Source organism: Diplodia seriata (genome assembly GCF_021436955.1).
Source record: "Diplodia seriata strain FDS-637 chromosome Unknown scaffold_1, whole genome shotgun sequence".
In the NCBI taxonomy this organism is placed as follows: Eukaryota; Fungi; Ascomycota; class Dothideomycetes; order Botryosphaeriales; family Botryosphaeriaceae; genus Diplodia; species Diplodia seriata.
Genome location: NW_027117308.1, coordinates 1,675,259 through 1,697,632, shown reverse-complemented (window position 1 = coordinate 1,697,632; position 22,374 = coordinate 1,675,259). Strand labels below are relative to the sequence as shown.

The window sequence follows — 22,374 nt, the reverse complement described above, 5'->3', positions numbered from 1 at the left end:
CCCCGGCACGGCAGTCGACTCGCGCTACGCCCATCTGCCGTGCCAGCATAGCCCCTTTTCGCGCCCTGCCGGTGGAACCTCCGCCTAAAACTGGCTCGCAATCTCGTCTGATGCCGAGACCTGCCAGCCGAGCTAGTCCTTCTTCATCAAGGCGTCGAAGATCTCACCAATGGCCCTGGCGCTTTTCTTGGGGTATCTCTTCTGCCCCCCTGCATAGTCGACGTAGCACACGCCAAAGCGCGTCTCGTATCCCTCTGCCCACTCGAAGTTACTGCGGGGAAATATCGTCAGCCATCGCGGAATCCCGCCGGGTGTCCCTGTGCGTTTCTGGGCAATCTTGCTTACTCCATCAACGACCATGCCATGTAGCCTCGAACGTCGACGTTGTCCTTGCTGTACGCATCTGCGAGCGCATGGATGTAATCATCGAAGTACTGGACCCGGAAATCATCTTCCAGCAGTTTCTCCAGCGGCAGCTCACTCTCTCCCTTCAGGCTCGTCCCATTCTCCGTCACGTAGATGGCGGGGCGACCGTAGCGGTCACTGATGTCACAGGCGTAAGTGGCTATCCTTCCCGTCGCGGGAACAGGGCCAACAGAGTTTCTGGAGAAACGAACCTTATCCACTTGAGCAGCTTTCTGAACCCCAACGCGTTCGGCCTGAGCCACGGACTCTGCGTCTCGGGCCCAATACATTCGCCCTCCTTGTTATAGAACAGGCACTCAAGATTCCCAAGAAAGTCGTTCGGCTGCGGCTCCGTGTCGACATGCTTGACGTAGTTTGCGCAATAATGGTTCATGCCGTAGAAGTCGTTGCTACCCTTGACCAGCGCTACCTCCTCGGAAGTGAACTCCGGCAGACGCTCGCCAAGCTGCTTCCGCATGCTGTCAGGGTACTTGCCGAAGTACACAGGATCCGCAAACCAGGAGATGGAGAACTCATGCTTGCGGTTGGCGGCCTCGACATCACGCGGATCCTCAGGGTCCCACGGGTACATGTAATCGCCTGCGACTGGTTAGAACTACCGATCTGCACTTACATCACACGCCACGAGACGGGATAAGTCGCATGAGGCAAGCGAAGGCCGGCCTTGTCGGACCTAAAACTTAGGCTGACATGCTGTCCAGACTAGGTTTGCATAGGCGCGGGACTTCCGCCTCACAGTACACCGATGACAGGCACCACTGCTCCGTGGGCGATTGAAGGTCCAGGCGACGATCGACAGCACACAAGGTTCGTCTCACCTGCAAATGCAATGTGGTGTTTGAGGTTATTTTGGGAACTTTGACTTACCGTTTAGGGTAATGCCAATTTGGCCCCCGTCCTTCGCTTTGAATTCCTCTCTGTACACCTTCACTGCTGCAGCGTGAGCAATCAACAGATTGTGGCCAACGGTCCATGGCTCGCGCGAGCTGTCTCCTACGGGGTTTTTGCTTCGATCACTCGTCCTGCCTGGAGCAAACAGCCCGGTGCTGTAACCGAGGATGGAACTGCACCAAGGCTCGTTGAAGGTGATCCAGTACTTGACTCTGCTTCCAAAGGCTTTGAAGACGACCCTCGCGTAGTTCGTGTAGTCGGCCACGAATTCCTCCTTGTTCAGAAGTCCACCGTACCGCTTATCCAACTCGTCCGGAAGGTCCCAGTGATACAACGTCACCAGCGGCTCGATCCCAGCGGCAATCAGATCGTCGGCCAACTTCACGTAAAACTGAAGGCCCTTCTCGTTGATGGGATCGTTGCGACCGCCGAGAGGGATGACACGAGACCAGGAAAGGGAGAAGCGGTAGGACTTGGTGCGGCATTGCTTCAGCAGGGCAATGTCTTCGGCGGTGCGGTGGTACGAGTCGCAGGCAACGTCGCCGCTGCTGCCGTCGGCGATCTTGCCAGGCTTACGGCAGAAAGTGTCCCAAATGCTAGGGCCACGGCCATCTTCCTCAGGCGCACCCTCGATTTGGTAGCTGGATGGAGTAAGTATCCAAAGATAAGTCTTTCCTTCTTTCCCCGGCGCAAGGACGACACCGACACAAAAGAGGAAGAGTCGGGAGAGAGGGAGCGGACCTTGCGGTTGCGAAGCCCCAGAGGAAATCTTTCGGGAGAACTGCCTCTGTCATGACTGTTTGTCTTTCTTCGACGGAGCCTTGGCGGCGACAACGGATCGTTCCTATCCGAACACGGCGAGACGGACGCGAGACTTGAGGAACGGTGCTCTCTGCTGAGGACCGAGCGAACACAATGGAGAGACTAACTCGGGCGTCGCACTCTTCTTAAGTGCCGTCGCGCGCCTTCTCCACTTCTTTCTTCCAATATAGCCACGGAGGACGTGCCGCCGACGCCGTCTCGTGATGGCAGATTTGCCTGTTCAGTACACGGAGGATGCAGGAAGAGGCTGAAGGCGGTTCCTACGGCACGGTCGCCTCTAGTGGCAGACGGCCTTTTGTCGATTCTGCCGGACACAGCAGACACACCAGCAGGCGGTCGAGGGAGAGGCGGGCCGACATCGCGATTTTGGAGAAAGTCGCAGGATGGCTGCCCCGCGCCGCTACCCCTCCATCGACGTCAGCGAATGAAATCCACTGTTTATCCAGCACCCGCCCGAAGATTAGCCATTCCGAAGTTACCCCAATGCGCATCCCGCCCGCCCTCGACAGCTCCGCCGTGCCGCCCCGCGCTTCCTCCGCATTCCGCGCTCTCCACATCTTGGAGAATCTCTGTGGAGCACCTCTGACCATGGCACGGCATAAAGAGGCCGCCAACCAACGCAGTCGTCAGCAAGCATGTTCTCTGCATCAATCACACCTTCAGATTCCATCGCAGCGTCACATCCCGCCCCCGCAGCCTTGCCGTCCTCGTTCCATCTCGCCTTGAGTGAGACGCCATCGCCTCTCACCAACTCCCCCCACGGTGCAATTTCACGATGCTCTCCACGCTCCGCCACTCCTCGCGCGTGCGCACACATGCTACTCTACCCTCAACCTTTCATCTCGCCCGCACCGCCGCGACCGCGCCCGCATCGACACAGAAACGTGCTGGCGACATCTCAGACGCATTCGCTTCGCTCAGCGGGAAGGAGTTCACCCCTCTTGAGCCGCGTTATGCCACACTGAAGAAGAACCTCATCGCAGGGCGTGAGGATGCGATCCGCGCGTCCTGGGAGCGCCTGCTGAAAGACTTGCGTACCGAGATCCCGCATATCGTCGAGCAGGGCAGCAAAGTCGTTCCGGAAGTGCAGTACAAGGATATTGTGAACGGGACCGTCAGCCAGGAGTTTGTTGACGAACACCGAAAAAGAGGCGTCGCCATTGTGAGAGGCGTTGTGGATGAGAAGGAAGCGCGTGGGTACAAAGATGAGATTGAGGAATATGTGAGGAAGAATCCGCACACGAAGGGTGAGTTCCATTTATTCTTCTGAACGGTGCGTTTCTGCGACACGGGACTGATGCGGCATCCACCAGCTTTCCCATCCGACAACCCTCAAGTCTTCGAGCTCTACTGGTCGAGGCCGCAGATGCGGGCGCGCACGCATCCAGACGTGCTGAACACGCAGCGCTACCTGATGTCGTTTTGGCACGCCGCGGACCCGCACGCGCAAATATCGACACAGCACCCCACAGCATACGCGGACCGGCTGCGCATCCGGCAGCCGGGCGATGCCAAGTTCGCGCTGGGCCCGCACGTTGACGGTGGGTCGGTCGAGCGGTGGGAGCCGGAGGGCTACGGGCGCGGTGGCGTGTACGACAAGATCTTCGAGGGGCGATGGGAGGAGTACGACCCATGGGAGGCTGGCTCGCGGCTGCCGGTGGTCTCGGACATGTATCAGGGCGTGGGGGCGTGCAGCATGTTCCGCATGTTCCAGGGCTGGCTGAGCATGAGCGAGACGGGGCCGTCCGAGGGCACGCTGCTGGTCAACCCGTTGCTATCCCGCGCCACCGCCTACATTCTGCTCCGACCATTCTTCACGCCCAAGAAGGGCCCGACCGACTCCAAATCCACCAGCGGCTTCGACCCGTCCTTCCTCGATCCGCACAACTGGCAGCTGGAGCAACCTGAACCCAGCTCGTGGCTCCAGGGCGCCACCCCCGGCCAGGGCCAAGAGCTGCGCGCCGCACTCCACCCGCACCTCGACCTCACGCGCAGCATGGTGCATGTCCCCCGCGTGCGGCCCGGCGACTACGTGTCGTGGCATTGCGACGGCATCCACGCCGTTGACACCACGCACGCCGGGAAAGCGGATTCGTCCGTCATGTACATACCCGCCTGCCCGCTCACGGAGAGCAACGCCGCCTACCTAGCCCGGCAGCGCGACTGCTGGCGCCGCGGCGTGCCCAGTCCGGACTTTGGCGGTGGCGAGGGCGAGAGTCGGCATGTGGACAGACCGACGGCAGAGCAGGTGGCGCAGATGGCGGGCAGGGAAGGGAGGAGGGCGTGGGGCTTGGAGGCGTGGGATAGCACGGTTGAGGGGTTGTCGCCGGGCCAGCGGGCTGTGTTGGATCGGGCGAATGAGGTGTTGGGGTTTCATGTGTAGGGTGATTGAGATGGTGCCCTTTATTTTCTTGGTTCTTCCGCGATCGCATACTGAGGCTTCGTCGGCAGACTAGGTCATGACGAGGGGATAAACGGCTGGAGAGCTTGGTGGTGTTGAACTGGACAAGACTGAACAGTAATGGTAGCGTGGTATTCGTTTAGTGGAGAATATCGAACCCAAATTGCCAGTATTCTAGCAAAGCGCAATTGTTCCGGATGTTAATGACCAGTAACACGGCTTTTTTTTTTTTTTTTAAGTTCAACTTTTGAATGATGCATTTCTGAGTAATGAATGCTGAAGTAATTCTTGGTGTCTGTACACTGACGTTCATTATCTATCCCAGGAAGAAACTTTGCCAATGCATGATTGTTACTTTGAAGCAGTATCACTTCTGATATATACGAAACGGCATTTCTCTGATTGTTTTGGTCATTGGATTGCATATGTCTTAGCCGCACGAAGCGTGCTCGCTCTCATTACCATCATCGGTTGTTCATGCCCCAGATACTTCACTTTGATCCTCACGGATACGTTCCATCCGTTCTCAGCTCGGTCCACCCCGGAAACTGGTCCAAACCGCTCTCGTCCCAACTCTCGCCGCCCAACTCCGGACACCCGAGGCCGCCGAGCGCATTCGTCAGGGCGTCGCCCAGCTGGCCAAGCGAGCCGGCGAGGTCCCTGACGAGGCCTTTTAGCAGGTCGGGCGCGAACTGGATGGCGGCTTGGAAGCCGAAGCAGGCGAGGTTGTTGCCCTCGAGGAGGGTCGCGGTGTTGTAGAGGCCGCCGGTGAGATTTTGGAGGTCGATGGGGGTGAAGGTGTTGGTGGTGCCGGTCTGGAGACGGGAGATCAGCGGTGGGCTTTCGTGTCTCTTCGGGAAGAAAATTTGGAGGAGAGGGGAAGATGTGGGAATGGGAGAGGAGGAAAACTCACGTTTCCGCCGATGTCCAAGAATTGTGGGTGCTCCAGCGCGGCGGTGTTTAGATCGATCGCGTAGAACGGGATCGTGTATTCGTCGCCGATCGCCCGCTTGTACCAGTTCTCGGGGATCCGCTCGCAGCCCGGGTTGTGCGTCATGTCGTCATCCGGGCCGGTGAAGGCGAAGAAGCTCTTGAGCACCTCCTTGGTCAGCACGCCCTCGGGGTGCTCGGCGCTCTTGTTGGCCATGAAGCGGTATATGAAGGTGTACGCGGCGGGCTGCACGACGACGCCGGAGAAAGGTGCGTTGAAGAAGTAGGGGTTGGATGAGATGCCTTGCTGGAAGCGTTCGACACGGAAATCGGTCAAGAGGCCGAGGCCGTAGTTGGATTGTTCGTTGGGGATGCCGGCTTGTTTGGCGAAGAGGTCGTCCCACTGGGAGCGGACGACGGCGAAATTGTTGCCGCTGGAATAGTGAGAATTGAGTCAGTCCATGTTGCTCTTGTATATGAGAAAGAGGAGAAAAAAGGTCGTCCGTATCAAAAGGGTTGAGGCCTATAGGCAGAGAGAGGGAGGGAAAGTAGATGGGTTGTGCAAATGTTCAGAAGAAAATGGACTTACTACAAGAACAAATCTCCGCGTGTCGGACTTCCATCGGTCTCATACTTGTTGTGCGAGCCGGAGATGCCTTGAGGCTGGGTGAGCAAGTTGAGCAGGTCCGTCGTGTCCGGTGCGCCACCGATAGACCAGCTGAGGCCGTCTCCATCCATGACGGCGCCGTAAACAGAGAGAAAGGTAGCTAGGTCAATGCCCATCCCGTAAACTATGCCGTTTGTTAGTTTGATGATAAGGATAGCCTTGCTTGATTTACCTTGATTCGTGGCCTCTACGAATTGCGTGATGGTCGCTACACCGTTGTGGGGTAGATAATTACTGAGAACTATAAGCATGAATATGAATCAAGGATGGGGACATGCACGTACTGGTTGGCCAAGGCATTGAGGCCTGGGCAGGGACCTCTCTTGTCTCCGGATCCCGGCGGCACGAAGGCGTGCTCCCCAGAGACATCAATCCGCTGTGCTTCAGCATCGAAACCCGGGCTGATACCATTCAACCTCTTTTCCTTCCGGGACAAGTGTGCGGCGTGCTGCTCAGCCAGAGCCGGGAAGGCTGCGGCTTGGCTAACAAGAGCAAAGGTGCCCAATGCAAGCCAAGAGGAAGGCATGTTGAAGATGACGTGACTTGAATGTCAAGACTCGAGTGATTGAGACGTAAGACAGGCAGCTGCTCGGTTTGCTCATCTTCGAGCTGCTCAGGAAGTTAGAGCATTTATACTCATCTATCACGGCTCTTGGGAAGGTATGCGCATGCACTAAACAAGCCACGGCATCACTGGCCTGAAGTTACTGCACAGAGCAGTCTTGTGAACGAGCCGAAAGGCCTCGGTATCTTTACCACTTGCAAGGGTCCGGGCTGAGCTGGAGAGGGGAAGGAAGGGCGCGACTACCCCACAAAGCTGGGGGATGGTCAAGCGCGAGAGGGTGTTTGTCTGAAGGAAGCAATTGATCTACAGGTACTTTATCGAAAGGGGTGCATGATATGCGACAAAGTCAAGCTTATCATGTAAGTTGCAGCGCTAAGGAGTTCGAGAGCGGAGGAAGCATGGAGAAAGAGACTTGGAAGAGCACGCGGGCTCCCGAAAAGGGAACTTCAGGCAAACGGGCGGCCAAAGTTGGCTGAGAGCTGTGTAGATCTCTGAGTAAGGGGAGATGCTGATTGGTGGGGTCGAGAGGTGGCGGTCCTTAGCTTCGGGAGGAGCTGGTGCCGGGCTTCCTGGGGTAGCATCGCGATATGACGCGTGGCGGGAATGCAGTAATCGGATACGGGGGCGGACCGCGCATTCCTTTTGCTTGTGCTCCCATATGGCGGCAGAAGCAACGTTGGTTCTTCCAAAGGGAGGTTGAAGGACCGGCATTATCACAAATACCTGAGAATCTAGCCAACGAAGGGCAGCCAGCAAGCGGAGGTATAGATGATGGAGCGCACGCGGCGGCAAGCCCCCAGTGATGGGCCTGTTCAGCTTGCACAGACGTCCACAACCCGGTGTGCTTGGACGCATGCGGCAAACGGCGCCCGACGTCAGATGGGAGGTTGGCGATGTCACCACCCTAAAAAGAAATTAGATGGAATTTTCATGGGCGTGAACACGCAGCGCAGCCACACACGTGAGGCCGGTTCCGTTCCTCAGATGTCTGGGTACCCTCTCCTGCTGTCCCAGTTCTCTTCCTGCGGACGTTGACGGGACGGTATTGCACGGCATAGTCCCAGTCTGGTTGACGAGAAGGAGCAAGTTACGGCACTACACGCCCATGCACCAGCAGAGGCGAAAGGTTCCTGAGCGGCGTGGAAATGACTGACGGATGTTGCATGCGAAGGCTGGTGAAGGAGAAGTAAGATGCGAGCGTGTGGGCCCAGGGACCAGGCTACACATACCGGGTAGGGCTAGGTCGAGCAGGAGGCACGGCCAGCATGGCGCAACCCCTTTGCCGAACGAGCCAAGGTACCGAAGGGCGGCAGCGCGTCGAATCCCGTGCGCTCAAGCTCCTCCCAGCAATAATGACATCCCTCGCGTCGCGCCGCACGCCAGTTCCTATAAGGCGTACGTACGGGCGTTTCAGCCTTGTTCATTCCGCCAATCGACTCGAGACCACCTTGCCCACACCCTCGCCCACGCACACGCACGGGCCCCTCAGCGCTCCGCCCCAAAGCTTGGCCTGGCCTTAGTTCACGTCACCACCACAACTCACTTCGAAACAAAAACCTCGCTGGAAAACGGTCGATTTCGCTGTCTGTATTGCCGTTTTTCTTGCCTGCTGAGGCGTTATTGACGCATGTGTGTGCTGAAATTCGCGCACGCCGAGGCTATGTCAGAGCCTATGTCATGTATCATTTCAGCTAGCCTGCCTTTGTCAACCCTCACTGCGAAAATGCCTCAGCTAGCTGTTTCTCCATCCAGACACACCGCCGCAGCCAGACCCTGACTTTCTGCTGCTGGAGCTGTGCGCAGCTCGCGTGCCAGATCCAGAGAGACTCTGCACACAGCCACTCTGCTTGGCCAACCACTCATAAATCCCGCATCACGAGTGATGACACGGCAAGCTCGCAGTATATGAGCGCTCAGTTCTGAGTGCGTTTTGCAGCTTCTCACGCCCTCCCGACTCTCTTGTGCTGCGCATTGCTGTGTTTGCTGCCGCTTCCTTCCTGTTTTCGCTCCTGCCCTTTTGTGAAGTTCCAGCACCAGCACCAGCAAGAGCGAACCATGACCGACCAACCCTCCCACTCTCAGCAGGCTCAGCCCTCAACCGACCTCGACAATGACCCCGACCTCATCTCCGCTGCCCCCAATCGCATCCGTTATGCCGAGGATGTCGAGGCTCTGCGTCGCAGAAGCCTGCGTCGCCGCGCTTCCAACACCTCCGATTTGTCCGCTCGCACCTCGCGCTCCTTTGCCCGTCGCGAGGTAGATCCCGGCGTTGCCTTGCCCATTCAGTTCCGTACTCTCTCTTTCAACGTTGAGCACACTCAGGCCAAAGCCGTCGAGGAGCTGGAACTCAAGCAAAAGGAGAAGGCAAAGTCAAAGAAGAAGCTCGGTGCCGAATTTGGTACGTTGTTCTCGCTGCCTTATCCCATTCCGTCTCGACCTGCTGACTTTTCAGACTATGCCACCGTCGACTGGCATACGATCACCACTCAGGACTTGTGCATTCGCCTCTCGACCTCGCTCCAGCAGGGTCTGTCTGCCGACGGAGCCGCCCGCAAACTCAAGGAATACGGCCCCAATGCCCCCTCGCCGCCTCCCTCGACATGGTTTCGCAGACTTGTGGGATACTTCTTCGGTGGATTTGGCACCATTCTCTTGACAGCCTCCATTCTCGTCTTCGTCGCATGGAAGCCTTTGGGTGACCCTCCTGCTCCGGCAAACCTGGCGCTGGCCATTGTCCTGCTTGTTGTCTTCTTCATCAATGCTGCCTTCAACTTCTACCAGGGTATGTCCCAGCCCTACCTACCATGATGGACCACACTCATACATATAACACAGACTGGTCCAGCTCTCGAGTCATGTCATCCATCAAGACCATGCTCCCCGAAGAGTGTCTTTTGCTGCGCGACGGCACTAAGCAACACCATCCGGGTGCCGACATCGTCCCCGGCGATGTTCTTTACCTCAAGATGGGCGACAAGCTCTCTGCAGATGTTCGTTTTGTCGAAGTTTCACCAGATGCCAAGTTCGATCGGTCCATTCTTACTGGCGAGACCGCCCCTCTTCGCGGTACTGTCGACTCGGTAGGTGCTACCTCCTTTCACACCACAGAAGCGCTCGCTGATGGAGACAGACCGACGACAACTTCCTCGAGACAGCCTGCATCGGCATGGCCGGAACCCACATCGTATCTGGCTCCGCGGTTGGTGTCGTCATTGGCACTGGTGACCATTCGGTCTTCGGTCGCCTTGCGAAACTCACCAGTGCCCCCAAGACGGGCCTTACCAGTCTCGAGAAGGAAATCTATTACTTCGTTGGCATCATTGTCTCCATCATGATCACCATGGTCGTTATCGTCATTGCCGTTTGGGCCAGCTGGCTGCGCCGCGACCACCCTGGTTGGATCAATGTCTCTCTACTCATCGTAGATTGTGTCAGTGTAGCAGTCGCATTCATTCCTGAGGTACGTGACTGTTTGCAAATCCTCTGCTTCTTTGCTAATTCTCATCAGGGTCTTCCAATCGCTGTCACGGCCAGTTTGACCATTGTTGCGAACATTATGAGGCAGAATGCAATCCTCTGCAAGTCTCTCAAGACCGTCGAGACCCTCGGCTCCGTCAGTGTCATCTGTTCCGACAAGACTGGTACCTTGACTAAGAATCAGATGCGTGTGACCGACTGCCTTGTTGGTTGCGACGCACTGACTGCTACCGAAGCAGTTGGCAAAGTGCAACTGTCTCGTGTCGCAGTGAACATCACTGAGCCATCGCTAGGCTGTAAGCAGCTCGCCATTGTTGGCAGCGTCTGCAATGCCGGCGAGTTTGATGCATCCACCATGGCCAAGCCCCTTTCTGAGCGCAAGATCAATGGGGACGCCACCGACACGGCCGTTTTGCGCTTCTCCGAAGGTCTTTTGCCCGTTCATGAGACGCGCCAGAAATGGCGCAATGTTTACCGCGTTGCGTTCAACAGCAAAAACAAGTTCATGATCCAGGTGGCGCAGCGTGACGCATACGAGCCTTCCAACGACGCATTGTTTGACAACGACAACCCCAAGCCTGAGGACCAAGTTCTGATGATCAAGGGTGCCCCAGACATCCTCTTGCCTAGGTGTACGCGCTTCATGGATTACGAAGGCCATGCCCAGCCCCTTACGGAGTCGGACCGGCATTTGCTCGACGAGGCTAAGAATATTTATTCGAAGCAAGGGAAGCGTGTCATCCTCCTAGCCCAGAAGATCTTACCGAAGCACATTTCCGGGCTTTCCATTGAGTCCGCTCAGTACGAAAATGCCATCATGGATGAGGCTAATAGGGGGTTTCTCCTCATCGGTCTCGTCGCCATCGTCGATCCTCCCAGGGACGAGATCCCAGAGGTCGTGAAGACACTGCGTGGTGCCGGTATCAAGATTTTCATGGTCACCGGCGACTTCCAACTGACAGCTGCCGCCATCGCCGCCGAATGCGGTATCATCACGAATCCCCCCGAAGAAATCCACGACATTCGTTCGTTATCGATGAAGTACACTCCTCCGCTAGGGGAAAAGTCCATTGAAACCTTGCCCCCGACACCGACCATGTCAGGTACGCCGCGCTCGCTGGTAATCAGTGGCGGTGACATGAACGCCCTGACGGACGAGCAGTGGGACGCGCTCTGCAAGTACGACGAGATCGTCTTTGCGCGCACAACGCCAGAGCAGAAACTCAGGATCGTGACAGAGCTGCAGGCGCGACAGGAGACGGTGGGTATGACAGGCGACGGCGTCAACGATGCGCCATCGCTCAAGCAGGCAGATATTGGCATCGCCATGGGCGGAGGCAGCGACATCGCCATCGAAGCGGCAGACATGGTGCTGCTCGAGTCTTTCGCCGCGGTCGTAGAAGCGGTCAAGTACGGGCGCGTGGTCTTCGACAACCTCAAGAAGACTATCTGCTACCTACTCCCGGCCGGCTCCTTCTCCGAGTTTTGGCCAGTCATGACAAATGTGCTGTTCGGGCTGCCGCAAGTATTGTCGTCGTTCCTGATGATCATCATCTGCTGCTTCACCGACTGCGCCGCGGCGACGGCCATCGCGTACGAGAAGCCCGAGGCGGATGTGCTGCTGCAGCGGCCGCGCAACCCGCGCAAAGACCGCCTCGTCGACTGGAAGCTCATCCTCCACGCGTACGGCATCATCGGGGTCATCCAGTCCGTCTCGTCCTTCGCCATGGCGTACTGGTATTGCCAGCGCCAGGGCCTACCCTTCTCGACGCTGTGGTTCGGCTTCGGCGCTGTGCCCAACGGCATGAGCCTGGAGCGCAGCCAGCAGATTTTGAACCACGCCAGCTCCATCTACTTCGTTAACCTGGTCGTCATGCAGTGGTTTAACCTCATGGCCGTGCGCACGCGTCGCCTATCGCTGCTGCAACACCCCCCGCTATGGGTCAAGGAGACGCGCAACTTGTGGCTCTTTCCGGCCATCCTATTCAGCTTATGTATCGCCTTCCTGTTCCTGTACCCGCAGCGGCTGCAGGAGGTACTTGCGACGACGAGCGTGCCGGTGGAGCACTGGTTCTTGCCCATGGCGTTTGGAATGGGCATATTGCTGCTGGATGAGACGAGGAAGTGGGCGGCGAGGAAGTGGCCGCGAGGTTGGGTGGCGAGGATGGCGTGGTAGGCTGTTGATTCTTTGTCTTTTTTTTTTTTTCTTTCCTTTTGCTATGTATGTACATATGTGCGAAGATACCCTCGCTTTCTCTCGTTTGGTCTCTGTGGGAGAGTGAGTCATTTGGATCGGGGGGTCATTTGAGTGTATTTCTATGGATCATAGGATATGGGCAGACGCGGCCCTGGGCGCTGACACTGTATCAACGGCGCGGTTAATAATCATGTATGACTGTGATAGGAATTTTCCTTGGAGCCGAGTCGCTTGAGTAGAGTACAACTTTGAAATCCGGGTGAAGACGCAGAAGGCTTCTACCACCCTGGAGCTGGGAGTTGAAGATTTCCGACAAGTTTGGAACGTTCAAATAGAGACCGTTACAGCTAAGCTAGAAAAGTTCCGTGGGAAATACAGCCATGACATGACTGTCTTTTTTTTTTTTCCGTTTTTTTCCCCCAGTCGGCTTCCCTTCTTCGGATGGATCTTTTGACTCAAGCGACATCTGAGTAGTAGGACACCTTCATCGAGTTATGGCTCTAGATCAAGACAAGAATACATGCATGCCCATATAGCAGCTTGTGACGATGTTCTACCATATACACCCTTTTGCGATCTTCGCGCCGAGTCCAACTGTGACATGATCATCCAGGTTCATCGTATCAGCACTTATCTCTCGCCACGATCAGCAGAGCGCAAAGGAGATTACGCTGTGAGTCCAAGGGGCTGGCTGCTGCATGAATATCAAATCCTGAATCTTCACGTTTTGAGATTCGGTGTTCTCCGTCTGCTACATGGTCACATAGTCATAACTCTCATGCACTGTTTTCTCAAATCATGTAAGAATGGCGCGACCACTTGACACGGCTGTGAAACTGAAAATTGGACATCTCTGGGGAAACCCCCGGTATCAACAGGCGAACAAACGACGATGACACTATCAAAACACTTCAGGCTAATATCGGAGCAGATGCATGTAGGGAGGAAAATGCTCGGCAGTGCAGAAACTCGGGCGCGCTTAAATCGACAACAAGGAGATGCGTAAACGATTCCAGATATCAAAACCATCGCTTGTGGATCTCCCGTGATCCCCCATATTCCGATCCGTCTTATGTTCTCCTTGTTCACAACCCTCCGAAGCTGCTAATACAGCTTTACCGGACCAACGCCTTTGACAATCGAAATGGCAACAAGGGGAAGGAGGGAAAGAGAACATCTAGAAGTGCTCCTTCCAAAACCTGAACCGCACGTCCGGACACGTTGCGGCCTTGCAGGCCTTGTTGATGTCGCGAGCAGCGACGCTGGGCCCACAGAAGTAAACTCCAACGTCGGTCCGCAGACTGCTCTCCAGACCGCTCATGTAGCTGCGCGTCATGATACCATCGCGCATGCCGACGAGGAGCTTGCTGAAGTCGGGCCGGCCGAAGTTGGTGCGAGACTTCAGCTCGGTGAGGGGATCCTTATCGGTGCCGACGGAGTTGAGGACAATGTTGTTGGCGGTATCGACGTCGACCTTTTGAGTAAGGTAAGTGTGGATGCGCAGGAAATCTTCGTTTCCGTTCGGACCGGACCCTGGCGATTGTGCCTCGAGAGATGACAGCAGCGCTTGGAACCACTCGAATGAGCTCGTGTCCTTGCACACCCAGATAAACTCTACACGGCGGAGACGCTTGGGTGGATTGGGCGAGAGACGCATGTGCCAGATGTTTTTCAAAATGGAAGCCCAAGGGGTTACACCGATACCGGTTCCGATGAGAACGGCGATCTCGTTGTCGAAGACATCTTCAGCTGGTGCTCCGTAAGGACCGTCGATGCGGATTGCGGGCATCTCCTGTCCGTGCTGGAGGGCAATCTCGTACATGCCATTGGGGTCCATGTCATCGTAAAGCTTCGACTGAGCAGGACCCGCACCAAGGGCATCGGCGAACGCGCGGGTGAAATCACCAACTTGACGCACGTGAATCGAAATGTAAGGGTCATATGGGCAAGAAGTGATGGTGAATGGATGCCATTGGTAGCCACTGACGGACGGACAGTTGATGAACAGCCATTGGCCGGGCTTGTACCTCATGGAGGGCTTGGTGAATTGAATCTCGACAGCGTCTGCAATTCTGTGTTAGCCATTCTGCGGATGATATTCGGACAAGGTATACTGACCATATGGATGTCTCACCACCTTGACGATCCGTGTATCACGCCTGGCTCTGACCTCGCGGTAGAGACGCTCGAACAAGTAAATGCCGCCGCCCCAGAGCTCCCAGCGCCAGCCCTGATATCCAATACAGTGGTTCCAAAAGTTGGCACCGCCGAATGGAGATACCGGGTCCACACTGTCTCGAACAAAACATCCCGTGGCGTGCGTATACATGCCAAGGAGAAACGGGATGAATAGGTGGTGAGTGTACCAGAACGTCTCGAAAGATTGCTGACGGATTCTGTGATGGGCAGTTGTGTAGATCAGGAGCATGCATAGAAGCATGACGTGACCTGTAATTCCTCCGGCCTGTGTATAGTGAATTTGAAGAGCCAGCTCGGGCCGGACTTGGGTTTTTTCAACATTGAAGAAGCTGCTTGAGTCAGTATGATATGGATCTGCGTCAGCACGGAAGACTTACTTCACATAGTGCGCAAGGACATGCGTGGCAGTCCAGAAAACCATGGCATAGGCGACTTGTCTGTGAAACCATTGGGACTCGTCGAGAGGTAGCCACCGCACTTTTGGACGGATGACACGGAGCAGGGTCCTGCACATTGGCAAGAGAATGAAGAGAACATCGAAAGACAAGACCAGTCCAGCACCACGGGAAATCCAGACGGAGAACTTGAGACCGTTCAAAGCAGCCAGTCTTGGTTCGGCTGCTTGCTTGTACCTATCATGCTGTCAGCGTGGTTGGAGTTTCGCTGGCCTAGGAAAACATACCATCCGAAGGCGAAGATGCCGATGTGCAATCCATGGAAGATGAAATAGAAGAGCAGCTTCCGTGGTATGAAGTGCGACGTCCACGACTGCTTTGCAGCCATTTTGGCGGTTCGCAGTACTGTTGTCTGCACGGGGCGGTAGACGAATCCAACTCTGGTCGTCTGTTTTCTAGTATCGATGGAGACAGGTTCTTTGTCGTGTTGAGCAATTAAATGAGGGTAGTTTTGAAGAGGGTATCCAGAAAAGAATGGATGGTGTATGCAGCGGCAACAACCGACCAGCGAAGTGCAAGGAAGAGAAAGAGATCCCAGAAGGAAAACAGAGATTCGTTAAGATCGTTATGACCCGTGGGGTATCGGGGCCAAGCTTTTAGAGGGAGCCTCAGGCTGGGGGGCGGATGCGCAGGTTGTCTCGTGCGTGCGATCTGGAGGCGATCAGGCAGGGCTCAAGCAACGGCGCGTTCAGCTGTAATTGCCCGATCCACGGTGCAGAGTGGAGCACGAAAAAGTGAGACCGGAAAGAGGACGGTTCAGTCGATCGGGACGGGAGCTTGGCGGTTGCTTGAATGCCTAATCCAGGAAGCAGCAGTTCCGAGAGGGGATTTTCAGGGCAGTGGACAGAAGAGGGCCGTCTATCATGCAGATGTAGACGCTATACGGGAGCGGGGCAGGTCGAGGGGCCGAGCCGTCGCGAGGATGTCGGATAGCTGTGTCAAATCTGCGACGCTCCGTGCGCGTGCATATTCGATTCTTGATTTCTCCTGGCTCTTGAATATCCTTAGGAAAAGCGTTGGTGGCGTCTGCCGGCTAACTTCGCCGATTAGCGGGACGTGCGTAGGGTGGCGGCGAGGCTTCAATGGGCGGCTACTGAGGCAGAGACGACGTGGCGGTGCTGAGGTCGATTGGAGGACAGTGTTTATGTTCCTCGCAGTCGCGCTTGCACCGGCGCGAAGAGCTGTGAAGGCTCGATATTCGCGGACAGCGACGGTTGCCTTGCTGAGCGGGCAGGAGTTGTGGTTTTCCTCGGTCGCTTGAGACACGGTGGGTGTGGTTGCGAAACGTGCAGCGCCGTAGGAGCGTGTGAGGCCTGTTGAGATAATGACGATGACAACGTCCTTCTTGCCGAATTGCAGGCGCAGCGCGAGAGGATCCAACGGCTCTAGTAGTATTTCTTTTCACGGCGAGGAGCAGCTGCAGGCAGGCCAAGAGCGGCGGCCACGGGGCGGGATGCAGTGGATAGATAGGAAGCGCAGCTGGATGGTTGGCGGCCCCCAGCGATCCTTGCCGCCATCTCTGTACGGCGCGGAATCCTCCATGGCCGGCTTGGCTCCATGACGGGCGGCGTTGCGAGTGCGAGAGTCGAGCTTTTGGGGCGGAGGGCGCAAGGCGGTGACCGGGGCCGCAGCCGCCCCTGGCCAGTCGACGCCTTAGCGAGCGGGATGCGCTACACCCCGGTCGCCAGCCTCTCCCCACACAGCCAACGAACGCTCGTCTCGAAGCGCTCTCCCCTCTCCACGGCTCCCTCGGGCAGACACTTACGCACCCCGCCGCCCAAAGGGGCGGATCACCGGGCAGTGCCACTGTCAACACCAGAGATCCCGCCATGTGACTACGAACACCCCCACCTGCTCTAGAGCCATCACCTCTCGTGTGCCGATGCCGGTGCCTGTGTCTGTGCCTGTGCCTGGGCTTGCAGCAGTCAGCACGAGCACCGCCAATCATGCGTGGGTATCAGGACAGAGCTTGGCAATATTATCGATAAGCCTTCTGGAAAGCCGCCTTCCGTGCTGGGGTCGTTGCGACGGTAGGCGATGCATGATCAGTAGCCGCCTCCAACACCTGTTGCCTCATCGGCCCGCCGCACGGATGGAAAATTGGAATTTCGGGTCTGCTGAGACTCGGCACAGTCAATCAACAATGCCACCGCCACGGCCTTGATCGCCGCGGGGACTTGTCAGACCGCCTCTGAGGCGGCTCTGGCTGTTGCCGGCTCGATGCTGTTCCGGGCGACGGCTGGAGCGGTAACGCAGACTCGGCTCTGTGATATCGAACGCCTCATTCTGCATCGCGCACGAGACTCCGGCCGTCGGTGGTGGCCGAATGTGCCAATCGGCGCAGCGAGCGCAGGTGTGCGGGTGTGACCTTTTGCGTGCAGGGCCTTGTCTAATTGCGGAGCGGGGAGGCTACGCGGGCGGCTGCAGGCTGCCATTTGCTGGCGACGTGGGCGCTGTGGCGTGCGCTGGTTCGGCCGCGGGCGCTTAATCGGCGCGCGGGCGCATGGATGGGCCGTGCATCACAGCGCCCAGGCACGCCAGCCGCTTGCCTGCAGCCACCCATGTGTTGCATCCATGCGATCCTCGTCCCCGCCGCGCATCGTCAATGCCAACGCAAAACCACCTAAAGCCCGCCATGCCCCCCCACGTCGCCAGTGTTACAGCTCAACCTTGAGACCGTTCACGCTTCCGCTACGCCTAGAACTCCGCCCTGACGGTCACCTCATCTGTCTCGGTAGCGACTATACCTACCAGCGCCGTCCGTCCTGAGCCGCTTTCTGAGCCAGCTGCCACACAACTGCTCATTCTGCGCCTCACGTTCGCTTCTCCGCTGGTCGGGTCTTTCTCTACAACTTTATACATTCGCTCTCGAATTTTTTAATCCTGCCGCAATGGGCAAGCTAATCAAAAACCACTGGGCCCGCCTTATCGTCCTTACTGCCGCCGCCTGTACGTCTCACGCCACCACCATCCCCCCAACGAGCTCTTGCTGACACGGCCCAGACCAGTGCGCTGCCGCGATTGAGGGCTTCTTCTGGCCCAAGATTTTCTGGGACTTCCTCACCAAGAATCTGGATGGCGCAGTCAAGCCTGTACCCGCGCTCCAGATAATCAACCTCATCCTCGGCCTGATTGGAGTGTGCTACGAGTGGCCGCTCAGCTTCATCGCCGGCTCGGGCTTCCATCGCTCGATTCCCATGCGGTTGATCATCTACCCGTTGAGCGCCTTGACATCTCTCCTGCTGTACCAGGGCACAAATGCCGGCCTGTACTATATTATTGGCATGATTGTATACTTTTGGGCTTACAGCGAGGGCGAGGTATGTTCTACAGCTATCAGTCTTCCATCCAAGGGTAATGCTGACTCCCCGATCAGATCGTCTGCGAAAAGCCCTGGACTCTGCCCAAGAGAGGCAAAGCTCTTGGTCCTGCCAAGGTTTAAATGCCCTCTTTCGCCATTTTGCTCGTTATCTTTTTTCTTCTTTTTCTTTCCTTAACGTGACGTTTGTCTGAAATCCTATGGAATGATTTAAAGCGGCGGACAACCTCCGTTCCAAGCACCGGCGTTGGGGTATACCAAATCCACCAGATTGAGTGAGACTACGCTCAGGATCTGAATGCATTGAAAGATAGTGAAATATGAATGGCACGAAGCCTTTGTGGGCTACATGTTGAGGAGAATATAATTTTGTATCCAAGCGTTCAAAACATGTATTTGGGTTCGTTGCAAAGTGTAGAAAGACGTGGATTATGTCCGTTCTGCCCCCAAAGGGAAGGCCCTAGTAGTTTCGCCTTTTCTTCGCCGCAATCGAACTCTTTGTCGGTCCCGAGTCTCCGAGGACGATCCTCTTTCCCAGGCAGTCTGAATGAGGCTCAAACAGCTGTGTCTGATGTCAGAGCGCCAAGGAAGTGGTGGCTGATCCAAGGGTCCGTGCGGACGGAGCGCACCAGTCCGCGTTGGGAATATGGCCATCCTCAGGAACATGTTGGCAGCATATCGTTCAAATCTTTGGACCGTCGCGGCTCTCAGTTCAGACTATAGGTATTGCCGTGGGCTCTCGGCCGCCTGTCTACCGATAGTTGCTTACTGGGATGTTGGAGGCTGTCGACATATAGGCTGCCCGGCTTGCATGTTCCTGAAAGTGCTTCAAACGCGCAAACCACCGCCACCCGCCATAAACACACTGCGCGCCTTCAATCAAACATCTCGAACAACACCCGCCGTCCCGAACTTCCGCATTCACTCTTCCTAGGCGCGCCCAAAGCCATGGTCCAGCGGACCATTTCTCCTACACCAAACATCGCCGACCTCTCCCTCGCGCTGTCTCGCTTTCCGCGCCCACCACAGACTTGCAACTCCAGACTGTTTCCACTTGGTCAGTAACGGATACCCGTTGCTATGCATTCCAGCCGGCCCGACACGCGTCGCCAGCGCCGAGGTAACTTAAAGCATCACTTCTCAACCACTTCTCAAGGAGCCACTGATGCTCGCCAAAACGTCTAGATGGCTATTCTCACATGCGCCAGCAACAGAATCTTCGCTCTTCGCTCTCTCCCATGGCGCAAGACTTTGTCCCCGGCGCGCCAATTTACGGGGCTCCGATGCTCCCATACACTCCTTCGCCTCTGTCGCAAATGTACACCGCGTCCACATTTGGGCCGCCGTCTCCTCTGGCGCAGTCGCAGATGTACATTATGCCGCCATTCGCGCCTACGTCGCCTTTGCCGCAGTCGCCCATGTACAATACCCCACCGTTGGTTGCCCGGTCGCCTCCATCGCAGCCGCAAATGTCCAACGCGCCGCCTCCGCGGTTGACATCGCCCGAATTTCCCTTCTGTGACACGATTCGACCTTACTATCGTGAGGAATGGACAGAGGGGGATCGTGTGTCATACGAGCTGGAGCAAGAGCGGCTCGAGCAGGCTGAGAAAGATGAGCGGTCCACTGGAGACGGCTTCGCCTCCACGGCGCAGCAGAGCGAGTCTGAACTTCAATTGGGTATGACTAAACGGGTTCCGCTCGCCGACCAAGCCGCGTCATTCCCACCCTCTTCTTCCTCTTACTCCTCTCCATGGGCAAAGAAGATAGATAACGCGCTTCGATCGCAGCTGTACCACTATCCGCCGAACGAACACCGCTCCCCCGCCGTCAAGACGAACAGCCTGGCACCTCCGGTCCTAGCACCTCGGATGACTACGCCGACCGCCTCGGACGAGAACAACAACAGCAAAAAGACCGCCGACGCCGCGCCAACTACGCGGGACACCGCCACCGCGTCCAAGTCAGACAACAGCGGAGCCAACAACAACAATAACTATCACCCCCTCCCCTCCTTCCTCCTCGCCACTCTCGACCTCACCGACCCCAACGACCCGAGCCTCCCCTCCCTCGAATGCACAGATGCCGTGATCGACCGCTGGCACTCGGATTCCCTCCTCCCTCCCTCGTCGCCGCGCCGGCCGCACGTCAGGCGCACCCCGAGCCACGCAGTCGGTGCCATTGGCGAGGGTAGGAAGAAGAAGACGACGGCGGCGGCGGCGGAGCAACAGCAACAGCATACGACTTCATCGTCGGAGGGCCCGGAGTACATCAGGTTTCGGGAGTGGTGCAGGAAGGAGAGGGAGAGGGCCGAGGCGAGCAGAAAGGATGCGCGGAGGGACAGCGGTGCGGTGCAGCAGCCGAAGTGTGTGAGGTTTGCGAACGAAGTGCAGGTGGAGGATGGGTTCGACCTCGGCAACGACCGGTCGAGGATGGGCGCTGCAGACCATGGACAGGAGGATGGTGGTGGTGGAGCTGTTGGCAGTGGGCAGTAGCACATGGACAACGTTGGTCGTGCTGGTGGCGATGAGGTGTCTGGGAAGAAGAACAAGTGGGATTTGGCTCAGGGTGCGCCTGAGAAATCGGTGGCGAAAGAGAAAGGAAATATCAAGGTGAGCATGCACGGCAAGGTGAGTCTTGGTTAGGCTGACTATTGGACTGCAGCAGCCTTGGAGGCTTTCACTGTAGGGATTACAATTGGTTGCCGATAGGATTGGAGATGTCCATGCAGTTCTTCTCTCTTGAATTACGTTTAGTGGTTGGTTGGTACGCTACGAGCATACTGGGGAAATCGAAGTGAATGACGAAGAGTTGTGTATGCGTTGCGGGAGCAAACAAACACTAGCTTGTAAATCTTTCACTTTCACCCGAATATCATGTTCGTTTCCGGTAGTGCAAACTTGGAAATGCGGGTTGCTAGCTCACTCATCTCACTTTCAACCGCAACACTTCTGACTAACAGCTCCTCCATAAATGGCCAGTATCTGTCGTATTCATTCAGCAATCGGATAGTGCCCAGTTCTCCTTCCCAGCTCGAACTTTCAAGGTCCAAAAAAAAAAAAAAAAAAAACGGGAAACCGCTACCCTCGACCTCTTCAACTCAACCCAACCCATCGAGGATGTCAAGCTCCGCAATGCAGCCCTTTACGACTAAACTGCCATCCGACAACCAGCGCATCGACAAGAACACCGCGTACTACCAAAGTTTACTTCCAGCGGACGAGGCAACCGCCATCAACCAGCGCATCGACGAGCACGCGGATTACTACAGCCGTTTGATGCAGGAGCGGCAACAACAGCAGCCGCACAACAACAACGCTGCGCAGAGCCCACACACGCCTTCGCCATCTTATTCTTATTCTTATTCTTCCTCTCCCACCCCTTCCTCCGCAGCAGCAAAGTGGACGCCGACCAATAGCACCTCGCTGGGCCACCGGCGCTTAGCGAACGCCGAATGGAGTAGGAAGCGACCGGCCCATTTCTTATCTGCGGGCTCGACGGAGACTGCGGGAGAACAAACGACAGACGGTGAACGACCGAATAAGCGGAGGCGCGTAGGGAGTTTCGCATAGGGCGCGGAAAATGAGGAGGTCCGGAGGGATGGGTAGGTGTGGTCTGACCAGGTAACGGACCGGAAGTGAGAGGCCGGCTCAAATTGCATCGCCCTAGAGCAGCAAGCGACACGTCGTCGACATCTCCGAAGAATGAGAACACAAAACTTCTCATAATCCTAAGGAACCTACGCAGGACTTTGCCACTGGAGCCAAGCTGATACCTGATCATGATGGTGGCAAAGACAGCAGTGTCTCGATTGCTCGAGATCACACGGCATTTTGGACAATGGCACGTCCTGTCACCCCCCTTAGAGGCTTGCGTCTCCAGGAGTGCATTTTAGGCTGTTCCATTCGCTCGCGCTGGTAACGGTTGGGATGAAGGCCCTATCAGGAGACGTGATATCCTTTCCTGTATCTCAACAATCGGAAATCCCCAATCATTCATAACAAAGGAACGGCCGACGATACCCA

General features: G+C 56.5%; 7 protein-coding genes across 7 annotated transcripts; 4 read left to right on the top strand and 3 right to left on the bottom strand.

The window, feature by feature from the left end:
- Positions 1 to 132: 132 nt before the first annotated feature.
- Positions 133 to 2,111, bottom strand: SLS55_000503 (uncharacterized protein; the record flags this gene model as incomplete). The annotated part of the gene is made up of 5 exons (XM_066772014.1): positions 133 to 271; positions 346 to 543; positions 618 to 1,005; positions 1,294 to 1,958; positions 2,059 to 2,111. 5 exons carry the CDS (start codon positions 2,109 to 2,111, stop codon positions 133 to 135), a joined length of 1,443 nt encoding a protein of 480 aa, XP_066637293.1.
- Positions 2,112 to 2,914: 803 nt separating this feature from the next.
- On the top strand, positions 2,915 to 4,522 carry SLS55_000502 (uncharacterized protein; the record flags this gene model as incomplete). Its single annotated transcript, XM_066772013.1, has 3 exons — positions 2,915 to 2,944; positions 3,020 to 3,386; positions 3,453 to 4,522. 3 exons carry the CDS (start codon positions 2,915 to 2,917, stop codon positions 4,520 to 4,522), a joined length of 1,467 nt encoding a protein of 488 aa, XP_066637292.1.
- Positions 4,523 to 5,043: 521 nt separating this feature from the next.
- Positions 5,044 to 6,663, bottom strand: SLS55_000501 (uncharacterized protein; the record flags this gene model as incomplete). The annotated part of the gene is made up of 5 exons (XM_066772012.1): positions 5,044 to 5,355; positions 5,454 to 5,904; positions 6,060 to 6,261; positions 6,310 to 6,371; positions 6,422 to 6,663. The coding sequence occupies 5 exons, from the start codon at positions 6,661 to 6,663 to the stop codon at positions 5,044 to 5,046; spliced, it is 1,269 nt and encodes a 422-aa protein (XP_066637291.1).
- Positions 6,664 to 8,757: 2,094 nt separating this feature from the next.
- SLS55_000500 (uncharacterized protein) lies at positions 8,758 to 12,355 on the top strand (the record flags this gene model as incomplete). Its single annotated transcript, XM_066772011.1, has 5 exons — positions 8,758 to 9,100; positions 9,155 to 9,484; positions 9,538 to 9,782; positions 9,833 to 10,162; positions 10,211 to 12,355. 5 exons carry the CDS (start codon positions 8,758 to 8,760, stop codon positions 12,353 to 12,355), a joined length of 3,393 nt encoding a protein of 1,130 aa, XP_066637290.1.
- A 1,198-nt stretch (positions 12,356 to 13,553) lies between these two features.
- SLS55_000499 (uncharacterized protein) lies at positions 13,554 to 15,358 on the bottom strand (the record flags this gene model as incomplete). Its single annotated transcript, XM_066772010.1, has 4 exons — positions 13,554 to 14,440; positions 14,495 to 14,772; positions 14,953 to 15,207; positions 15,258 to 15,358. The coding sequence occupies 4 exons, from the start codon at positions 15,356 to 15,358 to the stop codon at positions 13,554 to 13,556; spliced, it is 1,521 nt and encodes a 506-aa protein (XP_066637289.1).
- A 2,563-nt stretch (positions 15,359 to 17,921) lies between these two features.
- On the top strand, positions 17,922 to 18,472 carry SLS55_000498 (uncharacterized protein; the record flags this gene model as incomplete). The annotated part of the gene is made up of 3 exons (XM_066772009.1): positions 17,922 to 17,979; positions 18,034 to 18,350; positions 18,407 to 18,472. The coding sequence occupies 3 exons, from the start codon at positions 17,922 to 17,924 to the stop codon at positions 18,470 to 18,472; spliced, it is 441 nt and encodes a 146-aa protein (XP_066637288.1).
- Positions 18,473 to 19,963: 1,491 nt separating this feature from the next.
- On the top strand, positions 19,964 to 20,844 carry SLS55_000497 (uncharacterized protein; the record flags this gene model as incomplete). Its single annotated transcript, XM_066772008.1, is given in 2 exon segments — positions 19,964 to 19,970; positions 19,982 to 20,844. The coding sequence occupies 2 exon segments, from the start codon at positions 19,964 to 19,966 to the stop codon at positions 20,842 to 20,844; spliced, it is 870 nt and encodes a 289-aa protein (XP_066637287.1).
- Between the last annotated feature and the right edge of the window lie 1,530 nt (positions 20,845 to 22,374).